Source organism: Vigna angularis, chromosome 7, assembly GCF_016808095.1.
Source record: "Vigna angularis cultivar LongXiaoDou No.4 chromosome 7, ASM1680809v1, whole genome shotgun sequence".
NCBI classification, from domain to species: Eukaryota; Viridiplantae; Streptophyta; class Magnoliopsida; order Fabales; family Fabaceae; genus Vigna; species Vigna angularis.
Genome location: NC_068976.1, coordinates 2,616,913 through 2,643,547, shown reverse-complemented (window position 1 = coordinate 2,643,547; position 26,635 = coordinate 2,616,913). Strand labels below are relative to the sequence as shown.

The 26,635-nt window shown below is 32.2% G+C and overlaps 1 protein-coding gene and 1 long non-coding RNA gene across 6 annotated transcripts; both read left to right on the top strand.

The window, feature by feature from the left end:
- Positions 1–404: 404 nt before the first annotated feature.
- On the top strand, positions 405–5,499 carry LOC108337355 (zinc-finger homeodomain protein 2). 4 transcript variants are annotated; one of them, XM_052880973.1, is made up of 2 exons: positions 405–1,402; positions 5,123–5,499. In XM_052880973.1, exons 1-2 carry the CDS (start codon positions 643–645, stop codon positions 5,227–5,229), a joined length of 867 nt encoding a protein of 288 aa, XP_052736933.1. In that variant the 5' UTR covers positions 405–642; the 3' UTR covers positions 5,230–5,499. The 4 variants fall into 4 exon arrangements, with proteins under 4 accessions (XP_052736933.1, XP_017429352.1, XP_017429349.1 ...); XM_017573863.2 differs by having other exon boundaries at positions 5,141–5,498; XM_017573860.2 differs by having other exon boundaries at positions 5,170–5,497.
- A 17,188-nt stretch (positions 5,500–22,687) lies between these two features.
- LOC128197946 (uncharacterized) lies at positions 22,688–24,285 on the top strand. Of its 2 annotated transcripts, XR_008250695.1 has the most exons (4): positions 22,688–22,771; positions 22,873–22,981; positions 23,062–23,136; positions 23,859–24,285. It is a non-coding gene; the product is annotated as an uncharacterized LOC128197946 (long non-coding RNA). The 2 variants fall into 2 exon arrangements; XR_008250694.1 differs by lacking the exon at positions 23,859–24,285 and having other exon boundaries at positions 23,062–23,456.
- Positions 24,286–26,635: the final 2,350 nt, after the last annotated feature.

The following is a 26,635-nucleotide window of genomic DNA, read 5'->3' as shown; positions in this document are numbered from 1 at the left end:
AACCTTTTCTCTAATCTCTGCATTTTTATTATTATTATTATTATTATTATGCCTTCCACTCTTCTACATTCTTAATAATGTAGCTTCCTTGCATTTTGCAATATCTTTAATAAAAAAAGACACAAGGTTGGAAAAAGGGTGCAGAAATGGGTTATGGTCAGTTAAAGTAAAAAGTAAATGTCTGAACAAGAATGGTACAGGTGTTAATTATGTAATGGCAAGTATTTGAAACCCTTTTCTGAGTGAAACAGCTCTTTTCTTCAGACCGCTTATTCATGACCACATCCTCTTCAATCTCTTATCTTCAAACAACAATAATAACATTATTTTATTAAATAATTCTTACCATCATTATATATTAAATATATTCATTAATTTAAATCCCATATAAATATATACACAAACACAATCTTACTTAGCTTAGTTTTTATTATTATCTTCAAATCTACCTAAACTCTGTCTTGGTGAAACTCAAAACTCCCTTGCCCAAACTCACATGTAGAGTATAGTAGAATAGATCTTCAACTTTCTCCCCCACTTACTTCCACTTCCTCTCAGTTCTAGAAACCCTAACACACACAACTCAATTTCGTTGGTAAAAAAAAAAAATCATCTTTTTAGGGAGAGAAGGTGGAGAGCGATATGGAATTCGACGAGCAAGAGGAGCAGGAGGAGGAAATGGGGATGCCGGACCCGCCGGTGCCAGCGCCGGTCGCAAGTTACGACTCGCTTGGAAACTCCGCGGCTCGCTCCAAAGTCGGCGCCGAGGGACGGAAGGGCGCGTTCGGCGCCGCCGCGGTACGATACCGAGAATGCCAGAAGAACCACGCCGTGAGCTTCGGCGGCCACGCTGTCGACGGATGCTGCGAGTTCATGCCGGCCGGCGAGGACGGCACTCTGGAGGCCGTGATTTGCGCTGCCTGCAACTGCCACCGGAATTTTCACCGCAAGGAGATCGACGGCGAGATGACCTCCTTTCACCACCGAGCGCAGCCACCGCCGCCTCTGCACCACCACCATCAGTTCTCCCCGTACTACCACCACCGAGTCCCGCAGCACCCCGGCGCCGGCGGCTACCTTCACCACCACCTCGCCACACCTCCAATGGCGCAGCACCGCCCGCTCGCCCTCCCGGCAGCGGCCTCCGGCGGAGGACTCAGCCGCGAAGACGAAGACATCTCGAATCCGAGCAGCAGCGGCGGCGGAGGTGGCGGAGGATCCAAAAAACGGTTCCGAACGAAGTTCACGCAGGAACAGAAGGATAAGATGCTGGCATTCGCGGAACAGGTGGGGTGGAGAATCCAGAAGCACGATGAATCTGCTGTGGAACAGTTCTGTGCCGAGACCAATGTGGAGAGAAAAGTTCTCAAAGTTTGGATGCACAATAACAAGAACACTCTCGGTAAGAAACCCTAATTTCGGAATTATTGTTATTAATATAATATATAATATTCTTTCTCTCGATCTTTCCGTTCGCTTCCAGAGAGAAAACTGTAATTTGAAATTTAATTAATGGAGACGAAGCTAGGGCTCTTCCTTTCGTTAATTTTAGTTTGAGTTTATTCCCGTGTTGCCGAAGTAAGGAGTGCTTAAAGTGCATGATTAGGTTAACATGTACTATTATTGTACATTAATGGCGAATTAATTCTGGTGATTAGTTTGTCTGTAAAGAGATCGAGACCAAATAAAGACAAGGCAGCGAAGTTTATGGAAAAAAAAAAGACAGCGTTTGTACATTGTATAATGATATGATATGTGAAAGATTAGCAGAAGCGATAAATGAGGTTTAGCAAGATAAAGCGAACGTGTAAGACATGCAAATGGAAAATGTTATGAGTGATTAATTGAGGGTTTGTAATATTTTTGTGCATTGGATGAGATTCACTGCACCAGCAGCTTTTAATTTGTTGTTTGCATTAACAGCTGAAAGTCCCCACCAACCATTTTTGTTCCCGTTTTGGACACATTTATTCAACCTAGGGTGAAGGGTGAGAAATCGATAAATATAGTGAGAGATATGAGGAAGATGGATATTAATTGGTGGGAGAGTTTGAGTTAGAGTTTGTTGTTGTATTGTTTGGCATTTTTTTTAGTGGGAAAAGGGAAAAAGGGAAAAGGGTGGTAAATGAATTGGTGAGGGTTCGATGATTCAATCCCATTCTCGTATATGTTTGGTTAGTGCGGTGTGAAAAGCGAGAAAGTAATGAAAGAAGAAAATAAACTATAGGAGAGGGAGTGGGTGGGTATTCACGCGGCAATATCGTACAGTGTTAGTCTGTCGGGTCATGCACAGATTACAGACTTGCAGAACAGAAGTGCAGAACCCTCCTCCACCCCTTTTCCCATTATCATTTCCCATTTTCCAAATAATCAAATTAAATATATTTTATTTATTTCTCTCTAATATTGCATGCAACCTCTTTCTTCTATTTTTATTTTTCTTCCAATCCTTTTATTCTCCTTTCCTCACTGCTCTACATCGACCTTTTTTTCTTCTTTTACTGCCTCTGTTACTAAAATTATCCACCTACAACTACAGGTCAAATGCTGTCTTATTTATGTTTTCTCAAAATGCCATTCTTTAGTTAAGCCAAAACCCTTTTAAGAGGTTTCATAAACTTAACATACTTATGATTTTCCATCATTTTTCTTTTTTAGTTAAACATGTTTTTATTGTCGGGAAAATAAGTTCATTTTTTTTTCGTTTTTGAATTTTGTTTTTTATCTTTAGTGTATATGATACTGGTTAATTATTCTTTTTTAAAGGAATAAACGGTCAAATAATTATTTTAAGTAATATATACTGATGTTTTGATATAGGAAAGTGAGCATCTGACTTCTGAAATAATGTCTTAAGATTCGTAAAATAAGAATTATCTACATGCTTTAAAATAAATACAAAACTAAAAATAGTGATTTAAAATTATGTAGGGATGAATTAAAAAAATATTTTGTAGGAATAAACTTTGTTAACTTTACGTGAGCTAAATGTATATTTAATTGTTTCTATAAATAATAATGTTATGATTTTTTATCATATCATTATTATTTATGAGAAAAATATTAAAGCTACGATACATTTTGATTTTCATATTACATAATCTTTTTAATTCAATAATGTTTAACATGTTATATTGTATTTCATGTTACATTTAAACTATTTATACAATTTGACATAGTTTAGATAACAGTATATAGCATGTAAAGAAAAAGTTAATGTTAATGATTATATTTATTTATTTTTAAAGTAGAGGATTAAAATATATCAAACTTTTGGATACAGAATTTAAATTTCATGTTCAAATTTAGATATTAAAACTTATTTAATCTAAAAAAATAAGTTATTTTTATATTATGCATGTAACAACTAAAAATAAATAAGTTAAATTTGATTTAATTTGATTCTATTCTGTGACTAATTTAAAAATCTTATTAGTTTGATTGGCATCATTTTTCCTTTCGAAATTTAGCTGAACAAACTGCTGATGTTTATTACTGTTTTACTGTTTGAGTGATGATTTTCATTTTGAACAAAGAATGAAGTTGACTTTATGAATTCCTAGCTCTTGAATTATCGAATTAGTTCCTCAAGGTCAGTTTGTTAAAGATCAACTTTAAATAAGACTTCAAAAAGTGTAAATAAAAAGAAAATGAAGCTTCTATTTTACATGCATTTGAAAGCTCAAGCTTGGGGTGATGCAGATAAAGAGAGGATCAATTACATAGATAGTTACATCTAAATTATAAGTCGCAGAATAAAAAATAAATCCACCTTCATCTTCAATTTAATTTAACATAATTACAAAGTATAAATCTTGATTTATATATAATCTAGTGAGGTTTCGTAACATGCACATGGGAGTTTTATTGCTACCTTTTGCTACGGTTCGCTTAGTTATGGATATGTACTTATCATGAATTACTGGTGATCTCCTTATAATCACTCCAACAAGCTCAATATAGTGGATATTAATTCTTACCTATTGTATACATACAAAGGTTTTTGGTGGGTTACCTTCAGATAAAAGAAAAAACAACTCACTGAACTAAGAAATATTTCTCTCAGAGTTAGAAACAATTTGAATTTGAAAGGTTAAATACAGAAATGGTTGTAAGTGAGTTTTACTAATCCTCAAGATTCCTTATTTTTTAAATTTGGGTAAAATTAATTTCGTTATATATATTTTTGAACTAATTTTAACTAAAAGCTATATGTTAAAATTTGCATTACAATTAAAAAAAAGTGACTATGTGTATTTATTAAGCAAATAAATACTTAAAAATATGAAATCATCAATAATAAACTGAAACACTGTGGTTAACTTGGGGATAAATAAATTAATACAGAAAGGGTATTAATATTTGTTAACATTCCTGCAAGTTTTTTACACAAGCAAGGATAGAGAAAATAAATTACAGTAGTGGTTCAGCTTCAACAAAACCAAAAGAAAAAAATAGAAAGGCTATTATGTCCATACTTCTATATATATGAAGAGCAATAATTATATTTATTCAGATTATAACAAGTATAGAATATGAAATTATTACAGTACAAAAATCATATATATTAATTGTAATAAGTATTATTATTATTACTATTTTAGTTATATTAATTTATGTATGTTGGATGTGTAATTAACGCACTGAAACTTACTCCTTTTAACACTAAAAACATGTACCAGACTTGTTTAAAGCATATACTTGACTTAGTAGGAGTATTCTGGATTCAGTCATACGCCTAAACACGTCACAACCCTATTTTCAGAGAAAGGAGGAAATAAACAAACAATATCTTAAATTAGAAAAAAAAGTGTTTATATGAAAATTATCATAAAATAACCTTAATTACTCGTAAATGAACATAGATATGCTATCCAGATTTCTTTTTATAAAACAACTATTCATTCTTTCAGCTTTGTTTAGAGATCATAACAGTTTGTTCATAAAACTATATATGATCAACTGCAGCGGACATTGTAACTTGGGAACATTTAGGTTTAGGACACATGCATGAACTTAATAGCAGCAGATAAATAAATAAATAAATTTGAGGAGATATATTTGATTTATTTATAATATTTTGGCATGATTTAAAATTTGTTGTTGAGTTTTGGAACTGTAGTAACAGTTGTCTTTGAAGTTGAAAGCATGTCGTGGAATGGCTTACAGATTACAACAGTAGAAGAAGGTGGTCATACATTCCCTTTCTCTTTTTCTGTATCCGTTTGATCATTTTTGGGCTGAATGGATCGATGAACACTGTTAGCAGCAGAGTGGTACCATCACTGTTCTGTTCGATGGAGTTGTTGTAATTGTAAGGGAAGAAGCAATAATATAATAGTGGTACACTGTCTTACTACACGACAAGGTCAAATCAAAACTGAGGTAAGGTTGCCACTTGCAACATCATCCACACGTTAACATGCATCTTCATGTATTAGTTAAGACATGACGTTGAACCTTCTGCTGCATTTATGTTTCCAACTATTCATTCCTAAAGAATTACCCCTCAACACACGTTATTGGAACTTGTTTACATGAAAAAGTTATGTTTCTGTTTATTTTCCAACTTTTCAAATTCGATACCTGTTCAAATAGTTCAAATAACTATTTACAACTTTTACATAGACAAATTATTATTATTTAGTAATAATTATATGATATTTTACTCATAATAAACATAAATTTATACTACCATAAGCTGCAAAAAAAAAAACAAAAATACACTACTTTATAATTTCTTAATCTTAAAATACACACAGGAGCCATATCAAATATACATAATTGGCTTTATCATTCTATTGTCCAATTTTGTTATTTTTGGTATTGTTTTCACAACGTTTCTATCATTTTTTTTAAACAAAAACATTACACCAATTCATTCTTTTTCTTTTTAAAAAAAACCATGTAAAATGTATGATAATAGTTAGATTTAAGTCTCAACAATAATGTTTTCCACGGATTTACTGATTTATTTGACCAAGTTCTTTGATATTTTTCTTAAAACCAATTTCAATGCATTTAAAATGAATACAAAATAGGCCTCCAATTTCTTTTTCAAATCAATCTGCTTAATTTTAAAAATAATGACATATATAGTGCGTTTTACAACTAAATCTTAGAAGAAAAAAAAGAAAGGCACAAGAATAATATTATTAGATATAAAGAAGAAAATAATCATACAGTTTCAAATAAATCATTTTTATTTATAAAAAAATTATTTTTAAGTTTTTAAATTTTAAAAATGTATTTAGACATAAGATTTTCATGTAATGTCATATAACAAACCTTATGTCTTTTATGTTGGCAATAATATATATATATATATATATATATATATATATATATATATATATATATATATATTATGTGTGCAATTTTATATATAAATGAACTAAACAAGCTTATATAAATTCAATCTAAATGATTATATAAAGAAAAAGATAGAAAAAAAATTAGATATGGCAAAATGAGTCAAGTAGCCCGTTAGTCCATTAAAAAAAAGGTGGGTCGAGACAACATTTTCAATCTGGGTGTCCGAATTCAATCATATCTGCCAAGCTCAACAGTTTTGCAAGTCAGTCCTATGAGTTAGTTGGACTAGTCCGATTTCATTAAAAAATTGGAACTTATGTCACAACACTTCATATTAACACAACTTAATTGTCTGACCAAAGATTCATATCCAACTTGTAGGATTCATGCTGCCATGGTGAAAATGGTTGAAAATACTGTTATTTGTGATGCAATTTAGATACTAAATCAACCCTTTTAGACTTAGAAGCTTGCTTGAACTTGTGTTTTTAGTTTAGTTTTTTGAATAAGTGAGTAGAGAGTGTACTTGATGATTTTATCACTAAATTCCCTTGATTTTGTAGGTTATTGGAATGATTTGAAAGAGAGTTAAAATACCAAGGAGTTGGAATGCAGAAAAAGAGAAAAAGACGTAGTGCAGAAAAGTAAAGCTGAAGTTGAGGGCCCCCTCATGGGCCTTAAGCGTCAGCCAGGGGCCCTGAGTGCCAGTTTCATGTATCGCACACTGCCTAGGCGCCCTTCCAGGGGCGCTGAGCGTTATTTCTCTCGCAGTTTCCCCTGCTTGCCCCCACCTAAGGTGCTGGGCGCCAACGTTATTGGGCTTGAACTTTATTTTTGCTCTATTTAAGAACTTGCATGCCCTATGGTTGGTATCTCTTGATGGCTTGAGCACAGAAACACATGTTTTGCCCCTTTGGACGCAGATTTGGGGATGCGGGAGCTCTCCTCTTTAGTTTCTAGGCTTTTTTTTATCTCTTTCATTCCATTGTACACCGAGTTTCTTCATGATGATGGAGAACTAATCTTATTTGTTGTTGGGGAAGATGTAACCTCTAAACTCTCATGTATTTGAATTTGTTCAAAATTATTATATACTTCTTTCATTAATTGTTAGGGATTTTCTCCTTTGCTCTATGCTTCTTATGTTTTGATCATTCATGGCATGATTTTATGGTCTTCTTTGTTATTGGGAAATTCCTAGAAACCACGATCTGGAGAATTTCTCCCAAAAGCAATATTGCCTAAGGATGGGGATAGGAGGTTTGGTTGTCTTAAGCTTCTGTTTGTAATGCAATATTAATTATTAGGGATGCAAGGGATTGTGGTCTAATAATTAAGGATAGGTTTTCTTTGTCGAGGGATCGGGTTTTAAGTAATTTAGAGAGTTATGTTAAAAATTTAATGAAGAAGATGAATTCTTATATGCATGAGAATGATTAGGTGAAATCTAAACCCCAACAACATTTTCATCTCATATTATCAACATCATCCATTCACTCTTGTATTTTAGCCTCAATTAATCAATTTGCATTCATATTTACTTTCGTTGCATTTGCATTTAAAAACCAACAAAATATCTTTTCAGTCTTAATTAGTTAAGTAATTACACAATTGTCTAGTGTCGTGAATCTCTTGGGAATGATACTTGGTCTTACCATTTATTATTACTTGATACGATTCGGTACACTTGCCGATGTGTTAACAAGTTTTTGGCGCCGTTGTCGGGGACTCGTGGTTTAAACTATACTTTTGTGTGATTCTTAACCAGTTAGACTTTATCTTTAATTTTTCTGTTTTTAACTTTTGTTTTTTATTTGATTTTGTTTTTATTTTTGGGCTAATTGGGTGCTCTAGTGCAGCGTTCTTTAGTGTCTGCAGGATAAGATCCGAAAATCTGTACTAGGAGCACAACATCATCAGAATTTTTCTTTTTAGGTATGGAAGTAGAGAAGACTGCTAATAGTAGATGAAGAAGGTAGATAATGAAGAAAAGCTAGTTCACTAGTGAGTTACAAGAACAGGTTATGGGTGATTAAAGCTATTGAGATTGAGGATCTTTATTCAAGGAGAGTAAAGATGGTCACTAGGAAGCTTTGAAGTTATGTTGGTGTGATGAAAGAGAGAAGAGAACCAACATCAAAAATACGGATTGTGTTTAATGGTGTCAAGCTCGTGACGTTAAACAAGCGCTTATTAGGAGGCAACCCAGTTTCTGACTTTTTCTTTCTAATTGAGTATTGTGTGGTTTGGATTTGATTTTGCTTTGCAGTAATGACAACATCTACTGATGGATGTTGGACAACATCTACTGAGGGATGCTAGGAGGACTCAGATGATAGAATCTACTGATGGATGTTAGGATGATTAAGATGAGAGCATCTACTGATGGATGCTACTAGATTGAGCATCTACTGATGGATGCTATGCTACTAGACATCTACTGATGGATGTTACTGAAAGCATCTACTGATGGATACTATGCTACTAGACATCTGCTGATGGATGTTACTGATAGCATCTACTGATAGATGCTACTAGATCAGGATTTATTTTGCTTTATTTTTATTTTGCTTATTTGAATTTTATTTATTTTGTTTTTATTTTAGCTTGCTTATGTACTTGGTTTAATGAATTGTGCTGCAATGGTTTGGTATGATGTGATAAACTGTTGTTTGTGATGAGTAATATTCTTGTGTTTGCTCTATTGTTCTATGATGCATGTTGAGTAATGATTGGTTTAGCTTTTAAGCATAGATGGTGGTTGCTCATAGTTGTTTTAAAAACAGATGCATGAAGTTAAATTGTGATTAATATGCTGGGAGGATGTTTATTAAATTGTGGAACTTGATTTAACTTGTGAGATGTTGGACTCCAGAGTCTTTGATTGATTGAATGTTATTGCTTTCGAAGCATGATTGATTTTGCCTAAGTTTCTATTATTAGACCTCTTGCTTGCTTGTTACACATGATCAAGGCCATTTGTTCTTCTCCCATATAAGGCAATGCCAATATGTGAACCAAACAAAGAACAATGTTTTTTCTATCCTTTGAACCTTGAGCCTAAATTTGAAATTTGAAAAAACCTTTTTTTTTTTAAATCCTTGCCTTGAGTTGAGTAGAGTTTGTTTGATTGCCAGAAAGGGGCCTTGAGCGTCAGCAGTCAAGGCTGAGCACCAGAAAGGGGCCCTGAGCGCCAGAAAGGGGCGCTGAGTGCCAGTTTCATGTATCGCTCAAAGCTTGGGCGCCCTTCCTAGGGCACTGAGTGCCAGTTCTCTCGCAAGCTCGCTTGGGCGCCCTAAGTTGGGGTGGTGAGCGCTGACAACGTTGGCCCATGATCCAATTCAGCTGTATATAAGGACTTGGACGTCCTAGAGGGAGTATCTTTGGGCAGCAGAGACGCATAAACACATTTTTCCACTCTCTGGAGGCAGAATTGGATGCGGGAGCTCTCCTCTTCAGTTTCTAGGGTTTTTCTATCACTATCATTCCATTGTACACCTAGTTTCTCCATGATTATGGAGAACTAAACTCATTTGTTGTTGGGGAAAATGTAACCTCTAAACTCTCATGTATTTGAATTTGTTCTGAATTATTATATGCTTCTTTCATTAATTGTTAGAGATTTTCTCCTTTGCTCTATGCTTGTTATGTTTTGATCATTCATCGCATGATTTTATGGTCTTCTTTGTTATTGGGAAATACCTAGAAACCACGATTTGGAGAATTTCTACCAAAAGCAATATTGTCCAAGGATGGGGATAGGAGGTTTGGTTGTCTTAAGCTTCTATTCGTAATGCAGAATTAATTATTAGGGATGAAAGGGATTGTGGTCTAATAATCAAGGATAGGCTTTCTTTACCGAGGGATCGAGTTTTAAGTAATTTAGATAGTGACGTTAATAATTGAATGAAGAAGATGAATTCTTATATACATGAGAGTAAGGATGGTGAAATCTAAACCCCAACAACATACTCATCTCGTATTATCAAAATCATCCATTCACTTTTGTATTTTGCCCCAATTGATCAAATTGCATTCATATTTACTTTTTCTGCATTTTTCATTCTAAACAAATGAAATTGCTCTTAAGTCTTAATTAGTTAAGGTATTACATGAATGTCTAGTGCCGTGAGTCTTATGGGATACGATACTTGGTCTTACCATTTTATATTACTTGATACGATTTGGTATACTTTCCAATGTGTTAATAGAGGTTAATTCCTATCTACGCGAATAGGTCGACATTATTATATAGGACTTTGCCTATTTACATTTTCTCATTCTTCTCCCATTGTTACTCTTATCTTCAAACTTTGGTCTTCTAGTAAAGCCAACTTTTTGGTTTTTACCTACAGGCTCTGTCCTTGCATGGTTGCCTATTTTGGGGCCAAGTTAATCTCTTTCTATGATTGTGCCATTTGCTCTCTATCATTAAACATTAATAGTACTCAACAATAGTCGTAGACTTGTAATGTAGCATTCTTGGGTCGTCTTCTGGTCATAGTGGACTATGATAATATCTCCGGACAAAGACGATAACTTTATAGCAAGGTGAGGGGTAAACACCATGGCACCTAACAGGTTAAGTGATGACTAACCCAACAAGACATTATAGGACGTGTTGGCATCTACGACCAAATACCAAATTGATATGGTCTTGGTTAAACTTCCTTTGCCAAAAGTAGTATGAAGGTCGATGTATTCTCTGGTAGACACCTTTTCTCAACAAAAGTTGTATACAAGTTCATCATAAGGTGTTATTGTTTCCTTTGGTAACTCCAACTTCTTATAGGTCTTTTAGTAGAGTATATAACTAAACTACCCTGGTTGACTATGCCCTTCTTGATAGCGAAGTTCTTTGTTTCAAATGTTATGACCACAGGGTTATCTTGATCCTGATCTACTCACTGAATGTCCACGTCCATGAACGTGATAGACGACATCCTCATTCATCGATAGTTTCAGGATATCGTATCCATGTCCACTAATTGTACTACCTTAGATGTCTTTTTCCGCCTGAGCATGAGGATCCCCCTTCAGTGAACCCTCCATATATTGTGTTTATTGTACCCTTCAAAGGGGGTCTAGCATCAGAACACCTGTCTTCATGTTGGGTTTATTCATTTCTCTTCTCTTCATTTTCCATATATTTCCTACCATTTCTTCAGTCATTGGACCTTCGATATACAAAACACAAACTTTCTTCACTATTGTGCCTTACAAACCACTTCAGGTGTTTGTTCGAATAAATTCTTTGACCTTATCTCTAAGCGCGACACATTCATCTACTATGTGACCATTGTTGCAATGGTACTTGCAGTATTTGTTCATGTTAGCATTCAACAAGTTTTGATATTTCCTGGGCGGTGCTATGAGATGTACCTGCAACGCTTCCTCCAACACATGGGACCTAGGATCGTTGAAGGGTGTGTAAGGTGAGAATCAGGCATGTCTAGGTTCTCTACAACAGGAACTACCTTTTTTATGCAAGTCCTATTTGACACCTTTCTTCTCAACTAGCATGGTCTCAACTCTTATCTTGTTTTGACATTCTCTTACATTCTCTAGCCGCATGAACTTAGTGGCTCATTGCCTTAGCACATTCGTACTCGCAGGCAAGGTTATACACAAGTCATCAACAAAAGGGCTCAACTTTAGCGTCATGATCATAAACAGAAGAACCACCTTAAGGTTCAAGATTTTTATCTTTAGGGCCACTTTACTGAACATTTCAATAAAGGTTCACAAAGGTTCTCCGCTTTCTTGCCAAATGTTGAGGAATGCGGAGGAGGTAAGGTAATGATGGTGGCTCATGGCGAACTGTGTTCTAAAAGACAATGCCAATGTGTTGAAACAATCGATGGAATATAGGGGAAAGTGGTTGAGCCACTCCAAGGCTACCCTCTTCAAATGGTGGAAAAAGATTTGCACATGATGTCGTCATTAGTCGAGTACAAAATAACTTAAGTGGTGTAGACGAAAACATACTTATCTAGGTTAGTGTTACTATCATACCGGTTCAGGTTAAAAGCTTTCCAATGCTTAGGAAGGGGGTATCAGTTGTGCTGTCTATGAAGGGTTATTGGCGACTCCCTACTATTGTCGAGGAGTTGTGTGTCTTAGGGGTAGGGTTGTATTCACTTTCCTCTTCATTTCCATGGACAAGACTAATGCGAGGTGGGGTTCTCTACACCAATTGCATGCTTTCATGGGTTTCCTTCCCAGTTTCTTCCTAAGTCGTTAATTCAGCCTCAACCGTCCTTTTCAACCTTGTATTCTCCTCCCCTAGAGCGTGCTTCTCCTTAACACTTCTCTTTTTAAACTCGGCTGACTCCTATTGCATCTACACATAGGCTTCTAGGATCGTAGCTATGTCAGTCGAGGAGGGTCTCACATATCTTTCTCCAACCATCCTATTTCTCATGGATACCATAAAAGATTTATTCACAAAATACAAGTCGACCCCATGACTAGTGTCAATTTTTCTCATAGAGTCGAGAATGTACCATGCAAAAACTTCAAAGACTCTCCAAATATTTCCAAACTTTAATCTCTAGAGTACTTGTCCTTCTCCTAAGTGCTCATTCTCTTTAAGACAAAATGGGCTTATGCCTATAGAAGACACTCTCATACTCAAGTTAGTGTCTTATGTCATAAAGCAATAACTATGTAATTAATGAAAACGTAATCAATATATCAAATAAAATCTGCTATTTATACATATTGTTTATGAGCTTTTACTTGAATGGGCCTAGTCCCATTGGCCTAAATACTTGTTGGTTTTTTATTCATCTTGGTTAACTATGGACTGTGGTGATTAAGTGTCTTGTGTGATGTTGAACTGGTCGAATAAGAATGAGCCGAGTACATGTCCACTTAGTAGTCCGACATGTACTTTTCCAAGGACGAGAGGTACTTAGTCATATATAGTACAATAAAAAAATTATGTAATTTTGAAATGTATTAACAAATTTAAGGTTCAAAGTAGCCACAAATTAAATAAATCCATTTGGTAATTTAAGTATTAATAATGATTCATAGTCTGGTTCACTAATTATTTACAACTTACCTCCAAGTTTGTGTATAAAGAACAAAAACATGATGTGATGTCTCTAGTCCAAGAGAGTTTATAAATGATATAAACATTTATCTCAATTTGTTGACTTAAGATTTAAGATTATTGTGAGACGAGGGTATTCAAGTGTTTGATGAGTTTGATTTTTTTTTCTCCTTTTTTTACAACTGCATGTTGTGTCATTTTGTATAATTAATTACTTTTGTGTATGTGAGAACTTATTAACATATCATTTGAAGGATCATAAAACATAAGTATGTCAAAAAAACACATCATTTAAGAAATTGAACATATGAAAGAAAGATTATATATCTATGAAGATTTCTAAAAAATTTCCTCCATATAAGACATTAAGAAAAACATTTAATGGATGTCAAGACGATGAAATCCCCGCATTGACTGTGTATGGGTAATATCTAATTTTTTCAATTGAGTATGGAGATGGATTTATTTGTTTTGTTCCCATCCCTATACCCACCTTAATATTCATCTCCGCCCTTATTATCATCTCTATTTAAACTACAAAAATACTCATAATCTATTACGTAATCTAATATATATTTTTCTAATATATTTTTTTTTCTTTTTTAATTGTTTGACTTATCATTAAATAATTTTACATCTTTAAGATATTTTACATCTTTAAGATATTTTCTAATATCTTATCTAATACTCATAAGATATTTTTAATTGTTTGACTTATCATTAAATATTTTCTTTTTGTGCAATTATGTTCAAATGATGTATGCAAATTAAATATTTTTTATGTCACATATTTGAATATTTATACTCATTTTAATATTTTTATTTCTTTTTTATTGTTTTTTATATGAGAATGTTTAACTCTCTTGACCAATAGGATAAACCCTTCATTACTATGTAATATGAAAACTTTATTTTCTTGTCTCTTATTCTGAATTTTTGTTTTATTTCAATAATATTTTTTTTGTTTTGCAAAAACAATTTTTATTATCTCTCAACAATTCTATTAATATGATATCTTTATAGGGTATTTTTCATCTTATCATACACTTAATTATTCATTTCTTTTCTTTGTACGATTTCATTCAATAGTGCATCAAGTTGTTTATAAGACACATTTGATTATTTTTTCTTTTTTTTAGTATTTTTATATTTGGTTTATATTTTTCATGTAAAATATTGTTTTGATATTTCTTAAGTAATAATTTTATTTTTCTAACTCATTTTCATAATTGTAATTTATCATTACAATTGTATAAAAAATTTCGTTTATTATAATATAATAATTGATGTCATTGGTATAAATGTTGTTTATCACCATCCAACATATATTGAAGGTCAAAAGATGAAATATGTATGTTAAATTTCAATTATTATTAGTTTAATCTTTGTTTTTTGTGTGATTTCATTCAAGTGGTGTATTATAATTTGTATTAGTGTATAAAAAACGCGATTTTAGTATAATTTAATAAATGAGAGTAAAGAGACATTTAAAATATTTTTAAATTTAAATGTAAATTGTTTGTGTAATTTTTTAAAAATATTTTTAAATTTTATGAACTTTGTTTCATTAATATTTGAAAATTTAATAAACATTTTGATTCTTATGAAATTTTATTTTGCTATCTAATTTGTTATGTATATAATTATAGTTTCTTCATAAATACTTGATATTAAAGAAACAATAATATGTCATTGTGATATTGAATATTAGATAATATATATTTTCATTGCAACAAATTTTTATTATTTTATAAAAATTAATTAATTGATATTGAAATAGTAAGAAAGTTTGTACAAGCACGGGCACGAGTATAAATGTATACTCGTTACTTATAAGTTCTTGATATTAGTAAAATATAACTTATCTTGTTTTGATTATGCATAATATATATGATATCTACCCCAATTCCACTGGTTTTGCAGGAACATATGAATCGAAGGAGTTAATCTGTGAATTGAGAAGAAAATAAAAGAAATTTAACACTTTTTGATGAATTTTGTTGTCATGGCTATAAAGCCACCTGAGAGCTTGAGCCACATAGAAAACCTACTCAAGAAGGTTTCCTTAAGCACAAATCGAAGCCTGAGCCATGTGATAGTACTTCATTATTAAGCAATTGTAGGTAGCTTTAACCCAGAACTTCATAGGTTGAGCCACATAGGAAACCTCAGCGTTGGAGTCATGAACCACTGCTTGAGTTGTGCTATGAATGTCTATATATACAAGCACCTTTGGTAGATTCAAAAAAGAGTGAAAAAGGAGAGAGAGAAAGATTTCGGTCTATCCTTTCTTAGGGTGATTTTGGAGAGAGACTCTAGTGAGTCTTCTCACATATATCCTTAAAATTCAAAGACATATCTTTAGAGGATTAGAAGATGTTTTCCTCCTCTTTGCATGTACTTATTTCATTATTCATGAGGAGCTAAACCTCTTTGTGTTGGAGCTTGATGTAGTAGATTCAAACTCTCTTGGATTCAAAGACACTTTCATTTATGTAGTTTTTTATTTGATTTAAAGTGGTTGCTTGATTTATGTTTTTTGTTGGATGAACTGATCACTTATCCTATTTAACTGGCTTAATATTGTGTGGAATCTAGTCTTAAGTTGTTATTAAAATACTCAAAGTCAACATTTTAACACACTTTTTTTTCTTTCATTCTTCTAATTGTTTGGCTTGTCATGAAATTCATTCACATCTCCATGATACTTTTCCCTTATCTCAACTTTTGTGAAATTTTGTTTAAATGTTTTATGTCAATTAAATATTTTTTTATCTATGAGAATGTTCAACTTTCAATTTTAGTCTTCAATAGAATAAATCTTTCATTTATTAAGTAAGATAAAAAAATCTTTTGTTAACTTTCAACAATTTGACTAAGTTAATATTTGAAAAGTTTTCGTATATCTCTAAAGTATTTTTCATCTGATTATATCCTTTAGTTATGCATATGTTTTTCTTTGTGTGATTTTATTCATCTGTTTATCAAATTGTTTCTATGACACACATTTAATTATTTTTTAATATTTTTATTTGTTGTTAATTTTTATCAAGTAGAATATTGTTTTGATATTTTTGAGACTATTATTTTTATTTTCTAACTTATTATTATAAGTGTAATTTTATTACTATAATTGTATAAATAAAATTTACTTACTATATATTATAATAATTTAATATAATTGTCATGAATCTTTTTTATCACTATCTAACATATATTGAAGTTCAAAAGATGAGAAATCTATGTTGAATTTAACATATTAATAGCTTAATCTTTTTTGTTTGAGTGAGTGATTTTATCATGTGATGTATCATAATTTTTATTAGTCTATGAAATAAGATATTTAATTAGAATTTCAAAAACTGAAATAAAGAGAAATTTAAAATATTTTATTATTTAAATATATGTTTTCCTTTTATATGTTTTAAAAATATTTTTAAAATTTATCAACTAGGTTTCATTAAGGTTTGCAAATTTAATAAATGATTTGTTTCTCATGTGATTTTATTTGGTACTATAAGTTGAAATGTATAGAATTATAATTTATTTCTAAATATTTGATTTACAAGAAATGAAAATATCACCATTTTAATTTTGAATATTTAATAATATTATTTTCTTTTGCTGTAATTTTTTATTATTTTTATAAAAATTAATTAATTTATATTAAAATAATAAGAATGTTAAGACAAGATTGTCTAGAAACTAAACCGTCTAGCAACTTAAGTTTTGAAGTTTAACAAAGAGCTTTAAACGAAATATCACTTTGAATGAAGTTTGTTTTAAAGAAAAAGAGTCTAACATAAAAAAGTTTTGGAACATCTTTCCTAAACCAAAACAAGCTTATAATAATGTTTTCTATACTATACCAACTGATAGAAAAAGCTTTAGGAACAATGTATAATGGAAGAAAACATCTTTATTAAATAATCATCTAATAGATGACATGTCTAAACGAATGTCTTACAAACAAGCATTTTATGAATAGAAGCATCTATCTCGATGTTAACATTGAAGCTTAAAATATGTTTTATTCAAAACAATGTTAATTCAAGCAAGTGTCTTATGAAATGTATCGTCTAACAAAAGTTCGTTAAATGCTGCATATCTCAAACAATCTTTGATAAAGCATCTAATGTTTTACACCATCTGATCATCATATATGTTGAATGCTTTACTCAATGAAGCGTTCATTAATTAATTGACAACTGATAAACTGTTTAGAACATAGAGGCTATGTTTTGATAGAGGCTGTGAAAAAAACATTATACATCTACAAAGTAGACTTGAGTCTGACTTCTCACCTAAAAGGCTATCAACACTACATGAAGTCAACCTCTCTGTCTAACGCTGATTTCTCAAGAAAATTTATAAATAGACGGAAGTAAAGATAAGAAGGATACTATAGATAACTTTTGAATGATCACACAAGCTTTCTCTTACTCTATTCATATATTGTCTGAAGTAAAATTTCTAGAAAAACAACCTTAGCAAAATCTCATATTTCATTGTATTGTTTTTATCTTCTTTTTGAGAGTTAGCAAAATGTATTTTCTCTTAAATAATGATTGTGTTGTGCATTCTGAAGAGAATTAAAATACTTGGTGTTTAGCTCAATTGAGTTAAACAGTCTCTAGACAATTGTCTAGCGTTGATACCAAAAGTGGTTATAATACTTCTGTTAGAAAAGGGAAGCCTTATATCTCAAACCAAGAGGAGGGGGGAAATTGGTTTTAACCCTTTTCAAAATCATTTTGAAATCTTTATGAATTCTTGAAACTTGAAATCAATAATCAAAAGCAAATGAATCAATCAAAGATAAAGAGAAGACAAAAAATATCAAGACACAACAATCTATACTGGTTCGGCTATCACAAGCTTACATCTAGTCTTCCTTCAACAACCTTAGTTGAAGGGAATCCACTATAATCATTGAGTATGAAAGAATACAATGACAACCTTCAATTGCACTTCTCTCACCACTCAAAATCAAAATAGCAAACAAGAGATGAACACACTCAATCTCTTACAAACACAAGAGCAATCCCAGCTCTCAAACCTGACTATCCTCACACAGGTATATAATTTACAAATTCTTTATGAACCTGATCTTTATCACACTCTCTAAGCGCAGATTGAATCGGAACCAATGTAGCTCAAAGTCTTGAATGAATCCTTGATGTGAAATCATCAATTGAAGCTTAGATCCTCCAAGAATGTTTCTTGAAAACACCTTTAATTAGAGCTAAACATGAATGTTAGTATTTGAAAATTGTAACATTATTGAAACAGGTTTCAAGTCACATATATATAGGATTTTTAAATCGTGAGGCAGAAAAATCGATTATGTTATTTGCATAATTTGTTATGCTTTTCTCTCTGTTTTAACATATTACCCTATGTGTGTAATGGATTATTTTGAAACTTATGGCTTTAAATTCTTTTTCGAACAGTCTTAACACATTAGGTTATTTATGTAATGGATTAGACTATGTCCTCTATTTTAACTAATTATTAAACTTATGTAATTGATTATTTTAATACAAAACCATATAGTCTTCCATTTGTCATCTTTAACAGATTATCTCACTTATATAACAAATTATGACTTTCTCTCTGTTTTAATTGGTTATGTAACTAATATAACAAATTATAACAAAGTAATTTGCCCTTGTTAAGCTCTCTAAGTGTTTTGGCTAAATTTAACAGATTATACATTTTATATAATCGATTATTTATACCAAAAACCAGATTTCTAATCAGTTTTAGACTTGATTCACTTATCATTTATGGATTCAATCAAATAGCACAAACATGTTAAAGATATAAACAATTATTATGCCATTTTATCTGTGCAAGAAACCATTGTTAATCATTTAACCATTCATCAACAACTTGCATACCATAAGTAGTTAGAATACTATAAGTGATGCTAATACTCGTTGTAAACTTGAAGAGGTCAAGCTCGTGTAATGTTCTTAAAGATTAATGGAACCCCTTAAGAGTTCTTAAGGGAGAATTGGATGTAGCTCGGGTTGAATGAACCAGTATAAAAAGTGTACTTTATTGCTTTGCTCCTACAAACGTTTTTCTTAAAGCTCTTTTTAAACATCATTTGAGCATATATTTTGTTATCAATCCTTTTGATAATAGTTGATATTACATGTTTTTATGTGTATATTTTTATGAATGAATCAACTTCTTTGTAACTTTTACCTTGTTTTATCCCCATGTTCAGTGTGCTTTCATGTTTTTTTGTGTTTTAGTTAGTATAAGATTTTTTTACCTCTAATCTCTCTTTGAGAGTGTGAAATAAAGTTATGGGAAAAAAATTGTAGAGGAAAACAAGTTGGAACTGAGGGAAGCAAGATTGGATTAGAAAGAATTATTTTTTGACAAATACTCACTTTAGAGGCACTAGAATCGAATCCAGTGCGGCAAACATGAAGAAAAGTCTCACCTATAAGGTTATATGGCCATGGATCGCTGTTGGAAGACTAAAAATTCACCATTGGGTGCTAGACTGACTCGTTGGGCGAGGTGGCAGCTCGCTGAGTGAATATGACAGCACAAACTTGCAATTTTTGAGTCACTGACGCCATTTGCAAAAGGTTTTAAAAATACTATTCATCCCCCTATCGTGTTTTCTAGCAATTTCAAAGAAATAGGATATGGGTACGAGTATGAGTAAATACCTATTGCCTGGTGGGGATGGTGATGAAAAAAAAATTAATACCCGTTGATTTTGGGTATAAGCATGAGAATGCCTTTTTTTTGGACATGGATATGGGATAGCAAAACCCATTCTCGCCTAATTTTGTTTACTTGTATATAGAATAAAAATCTATGTCAATAAAAATATTTGATTGCCTTAAGTTACTAAATTAGGAAAAATATTTTCAATTATAAGTTAGTCATTTATCCTTTAAAATGTTATTTTTATTATGACTTTTCAATATATAGACACTACAAAAATATTTAATTTTAGGAGAGGTTATTTTATGGGGGTTTTAAAAACCCCGAATATTTCAGGCGGTTATTTAGTGAAACCGCCGGTAATCCCTAAATACTATTGTTCCCTCCCCTTCTGTACTTTATTTCTTTCTAATTCCCTAAATGTTCCCTAATTCTCTCCCTCCCTCCCCGCTGCCTTCATTAAAATTTTCCCCAAACCCCATCCCCGCACCACAATCTTCCCTACTTTGTGTTCGTGGAGCATCTCTTCCCACTGCATTCATCAAATTTTCCCCCAAACCCTTTCCCCACACCACAATCCTCCCCTGCTTCGTGTTCGTGGAGTGTCTTCCCCTGCTTGGGCTAAGCGTCGAGGTCGAGGCGGCGAGGTCGAGACGACAAGGTCGAGACGACAAGGTCGAGACGGCAAGGTTGAGGCGACGAGGCGTCGAGGACTCTGTTGAAGGCGATTTTTATCACTTCCGTCTCCAACCCCTCAAATTCAAATACTCCCTGGTATGTTCATGTTATCTCTTCAATATGTTCTTTTGGTATGCAGTATAAGGTTTGAACCTGTAAGTTTGTGTAAAATACTTCAATCCAACCACTAGGTCAAACTAGTGGGCCTCACATTCACAATCTAAAGGAACAGGAGGAGTACGCAGTGTGGAAGATGGCGGATTGTTTCGTCGTGGCTAAGGAGAAATGTGTTGGCTTCTCCAGGGAGAATTGGTTCCCTTTAGGGATGCGAGGATTAAGGTTGCGAAAGGGGTTTTGAGTTCCAAGGGTGTTGGGAAGCTGATTGGTTGGGGATCGGTGCCTGTGAGTGGGAGGAACATGTGGTTGATGAATCAAATGGGTCTGATTGGTGGTGATTTCGGAAAAAAATGTTTCTATCACAGCATTCTAGCAAGGTTCATCAACAGATACCAATATACGATGAAGTTGAAACGATATATTCATGATCCACTACTTTCTCAGGTAAACAATAGGTTCTAGGTGAAGCAAGCTAAGATTTCCATTATATAGTTTACTGCAAGAAAATATTTGGTATGGGAAATGTATTTAACCCTGAAATTTGGCAGCTACTTCGTTCAGCAGGTCAGACTTGCAACTTCTAGCACCATTATTGGAAGCTTTGCCTGATTCACTCTCTCTTGGTTTGCGTGACATTCTCAAATTGACAGAAGGTTTGTGTATCTTTCTCTGAAGTGAAGGCAAAGCTTTTTTCCTTTTTCTAACAACTTGATTCTAATAAAGATTCATACCATATATCTTTGGGTTTAAATTTCACCTTAAGAGCTCTTTGGTATCTTGAATTAATTTTCATGATTATTCAAGCCAAAAGAAACTATTTGTTTGCTTCATCTTATTATTTTATTCAAATGTTTAACCTATTTTTTGCAGTGAAAATAAGCTATTATTCCCTCTTATGAAAACTCTCGTAAACTGCACTGTGTATAAGAGATTAGATACTTTAAATAAAAGGGCCACTCAACCTAAAACCTGATACTGGGGTAGACTTTTATTACCAATCAGTATCATGAGTGAGTGACAGTTGCTTAGTAGTAGGTTTCTGGTTTTTTCATATATATGTTTGTGGATTACTAGTTCATCACAACTCATTTGGCTCCACCTTTAGCATTTTTTGTTCTTAGAGGAAGAACCTAAACAAGTTCCCAAATGCCATACATATATATATGGAAATCTAGCACGATTTTTAATAACAAAAGTAGAAAATCACGTTAAATTTATAATACAAACACAAAACTAGCATAGTGATACATTATCACGTTCAATAACACATCACAAACTCCCCTTTATATGCTATTTGTACAATAATGCTAATCTTGTGCTCTTATTTTTAATCAAACTTCCAATGATGCGTGCAATGTAGACATTGTTCCTTCCTTTCCCTTTTCATGTAATTTCACATATTTGGATTTATTAAAATGAATGAGTGTTGTTGTGGCTATTCTAATTGAATAGAAGTAACCAAAGATTTGAGTGGTTATCTGTGATTTTTATAGGAAAATAAAGACCACAAGGAACAACAGTGACATAGCAGGAAGTGGTAAGTCAAAACTGTTATCAATTGCTAATTATGTTCAATGTAGGTGATTTTTTACACATAATCTTTAATTATAGAAATCTTCGTTCATTAATAGATTGAGAGAGGAATAATATTGGAAAATCATTTCAGAATCTGTCTTGGTTTTTTGGTACACTTTTGCCCCTGGAATGTTACAGAAGAAGGTGCATAATGTGTACATTTTTTTCTATGATAAGTGTTTTAATATTTCTCTCTTGTTGGCTATCGTCACTCAATACTCACAACTCATTATTCTTTGATATATGACTTTTTTTCAGGTTCTAGCTATTCGTACTAAGATGTATATCATATTGGAGTTTATTATAGGCGGTGAATTGTTTGATAAAATTGTGAGTAGCTCAAGGTGGATTTATGCTATAAGCTTTTAGTGTGACTTTTATCAATAATTTTCTTAGTATTGATGTTGCTAATAAATAAAGTAATGTTGTAGGTAAGCTTTCTTCATGTCTCAACGAAGCTGACTGTAGAAGATACTTCCAACAACTTATTGATGTGTAAATTATTACCATAGTAAAGGTGTTTATCATAGAGATTTAAAGGTTTGTGTTGAATGGGTTCTAGAATTCTGTCTTCATATTTATCATGATTTATGCTAATTAGTATTGTTTTTTGGCTGCAGCCTGAAAATCTTTTACTTGATTCACAAGGAAATATTAAAATTTCAGATTTTGGTTTGAGTGCATTTCCAGAACAGGTGAGTGATTTCTAACAAATAATTCTTTAAATTTATTTTAATTCATGTGTCTGATATGAAATAGCTTTAAGAGTGCAGAATGTTATTCCTTCTTGGACCTTGTTTACTTTTGTATGTTGCCATACTTTAGGCATTCTTTTGTTCATTTATTTTAATCCAATTAAAGTTATTGATTTTAATTGGTCTAGCATGTTTTTCACCTAAGTCGTGCACCTGTGTCAATTGGCCACACCTTCCATGCTTTTAATTGGTCTGGCATGTTTCATATCTTATGGCATATAAGATTCCTATCCCTCTAAATTTTAGATGAGCACGTGAAGAACCAAACCATGTATGTATATATATATATATTTAGTGTAGGATTTGGGTTATATCAATTGCTATTTTTTAAAATATATTTACTTTAATATCTAGTTATTGAGTAGTGATATATTTTCTTGATTGCTTCAAAGGGAATCTCAACCTCTGATTTTAGATGTTCGCATATTTCATTAAGGAAAATTGTACAATGTAGGTTAACAATTTAGATCAATAATTTCATTAAGGCATTCTTTTGCATATTTCATTAAGGCATTCTTTTGCATATTTTTTATCAATAATTTTCTTATTGGTCATCTGCTTTCTTATTTAGTTAATGACTTTATATCAACTTATCTTTTTTAAGTTTTAATAGAGATTATTGGGAATGTTGTCTTATACATGGTTTATGGTTGCTTGAGAAGGAACTGTTTGGCTTGAGAATGCATCCAATTCGTCATCTCTCGAGTGTTTTAATGGTGATTCTGAGTCCAATGAAGAAGGTCAGTCTTTGTCCAATAGCAGGATGAATGAGGAAGATGATGATGCCACTAAAGAATTGCAGCCTGCTGATCCTAACGAACCAGGTGTTTAGAGTACCATTTAACCATTTAAAGACACATGATGGAAATGAAATTAGGGAACTTAGGTGAGAAAAAAGTAGAAATTACTATTGAAAAAAGAGAGAATTCATCTCAAAGTTGCTTACTTGGCTGGTTGATTTTGATGTTTAACTTGGTCAATCAGTTCTAGTGTTATGAGTTGATTTTTATTTATCAGAATTTTAGTTATCTTTATTCTGATAAACTTTTTGGACGTTGAATCACAATGTAACTAACATTATTTTCTCAATTTTGGTGATTGTTTTATAGGCTGGTTTGTCCCTGATAGAAAACTGGTTCTGGGTCTTCATTTTTTTGATTTTATTATTGATATTCATGGGTTCATTTTTTTTTCATGACAACTAAAGTGGTTTATTATTTTTTTCATATATTAGTAATTTTGAAAAGTCAGCTAATTCTTTTTATTTCATATATTTTTTTATCAACTAAACAAAAGTGGTTGATTACATTTGCCTCTGATTATCATGCATTAATGAATGAATTAAAAATGAGTAAGTGTTATTATTTGATAAGGACAAATGTAGACAAATCTAATCCAATTTAATGGTAATTGATATCAAAGATTCGATTTGGGTCAGTTGCACCAATCCTGACACTATTGTTTCATTCTTACGACACCTAATCCCAATAAAAGTATCACAGAAGATGTTAATCAAGCTCCAAGAAGATTTTATCAAAATACTAAAAGAAATTAATATATATATATATATACATTTCCGGCGGTTTTGGAACCCCGGTTAGTATTAGAGGTTTATAAACTCAGTTTTGCAAAACCCCTGTCATTCCCGGCGGTTTTCAAAGAACCCCTACCTTTTCCGGCGGTTTTCGCAAAACCCCTGCAAATGCCGACGGTTTTGGAAAAACCGCCGGTAATTCTTTACCGACGCAGCTTTTCCCAGGGGTTTTTTACAACCGCGGGAATTGCATTTTCCGGGGGTTAAAACCCCCGGTAACACTAAAAATAATCCCTACTAAAATTGTAAATTTTTGTAGTGAGAATAAAAATCTCTACGTCAATAAAAATATTTGATTGCCTTAAGTTACTAGGAAAAATATTTTCAATTATAAGTTAGTCATTTATCCTTTAAAATGTTATTTTTATTATGAATTTTCAATAATAATCCAAATACTTAAATTAGTAGCAAATTAAAATTTTCAATTAATGTAACAAAGCTCTTTGATTTAATCCATTCAGACGAATGGATTAAACAAACATAAATCCATTTATCATACATCTCAAAAATCAACCAAAATAAAATAAGAGAATGATTATTTTGCAAGCATTATTCATTATATGACTAAAATCTGTTTCATGACAAATTTTTTTAGCATAATTGAGAAGAAAATTCTACTCCTTTCACTCTCCTTTCATAGATAACATAAAAAGGTAAATAAAAAAAGAGCGTAAATATTGTCTTTTTTTCTCTAAATCCACACCCATATATACCCTTATACTATAAGAGCTAAAGTGAATTTTTTTTTCTTACTAAAGTTTCTTTACATGCTAAGGAAACCAAGTTAGAGTGTTTCTCTCTACACCTCCAAATTTCTGAATAACACCAACACTAACCTTCTAACACATAGGGTAAAATGTATCTAATTTAGGTAAAAAGTTTTTAACTTTTTCTCTCTCGTCTTACACTCAAGACAACCACCCACCACACATATTTACTCTCTAGTTTGAAAATTTGAAACTCTTGTCATATTGCACCTCGTTTCCTCTACACGACTTCCTCAACAAGGCTACATAGTGAAGCTTTATTCTCCACTATACCAATGGGGGAAAGCTTGTTCTTCATCGATGCGATTACGACACCAAAGGTACACTTTCAAAATTTGGTGAAACTTAAGCGGGTATCAAAATTCAGTTAAGGTTGCATCCAATTTTGAGGTATGGTTAAGCCTTTGTTGAATTTCAAAATTTGATTTGTATATATGTATTTTTTATTTATATGTTTATGTTTCTTTTAATATTTGACGAATTTTCTATTTTAGTATTTGTTAAAAAAAATTGTCATGAATATGCCAAGAAAACAGGGTGCATCGACATATCAAGGTGATAATTCTTCACAAGGTGAACGAAGAGAGAGGCCTAAGACATCAGCTCGTAAAAGGTGTCCCAAAGAAGTTGTGGCATTACATGATGTTGATGTTAAAGAAGAGCACAACAAATTTAATAAGCAGCAAGATCATTGATAACTCTTAAATTTTCCTCATTTTTGTGTGATAATAATATGTTTTTAAGATATTTTAGTTTTTAATTCATTAGAAATAATATAGTTTAGAGTAATTAGGATAAAAATTGATTTTTGTAAAAATTGTGTTAATTTTTCCTTTTTAGTTAAATAAAATACGTGTTTTCACTTTTAGAAAAATATTCAGAAAATTAAAAGTAAAATTTCATTTTTCTAGGCTTTATTTTTCATTTTCTTTTACCAATTCTTTATTATAATGTTGCAGGAATTAATAAAAGTGAGCTCATGGTGAAGAAAATATATTGGGTCAGGTCACTAATGGGCCAACACTGATTGGAGAGCAGATTTGCACCATTGTAATGATGGCTGGGCTGCAGTAGCTAC

Excerpts from the sequence above, each read along its gene's own strand:
- LOC108337355 (XM_017573860.2), top strand. The coding sequence starts at position 643 with ATGGAATTCGACGAGCAAGAGGAGCAGGAGGAGGAAATGGGGATGCCG. Across the intron at positions 1,403-5,169 it reads CAATAACAAGAACACTCTCG|ATTACAACAGTAGAAGAAGG; the intron begins GTAAGAAACCCT and ends AATGGCTTACAG.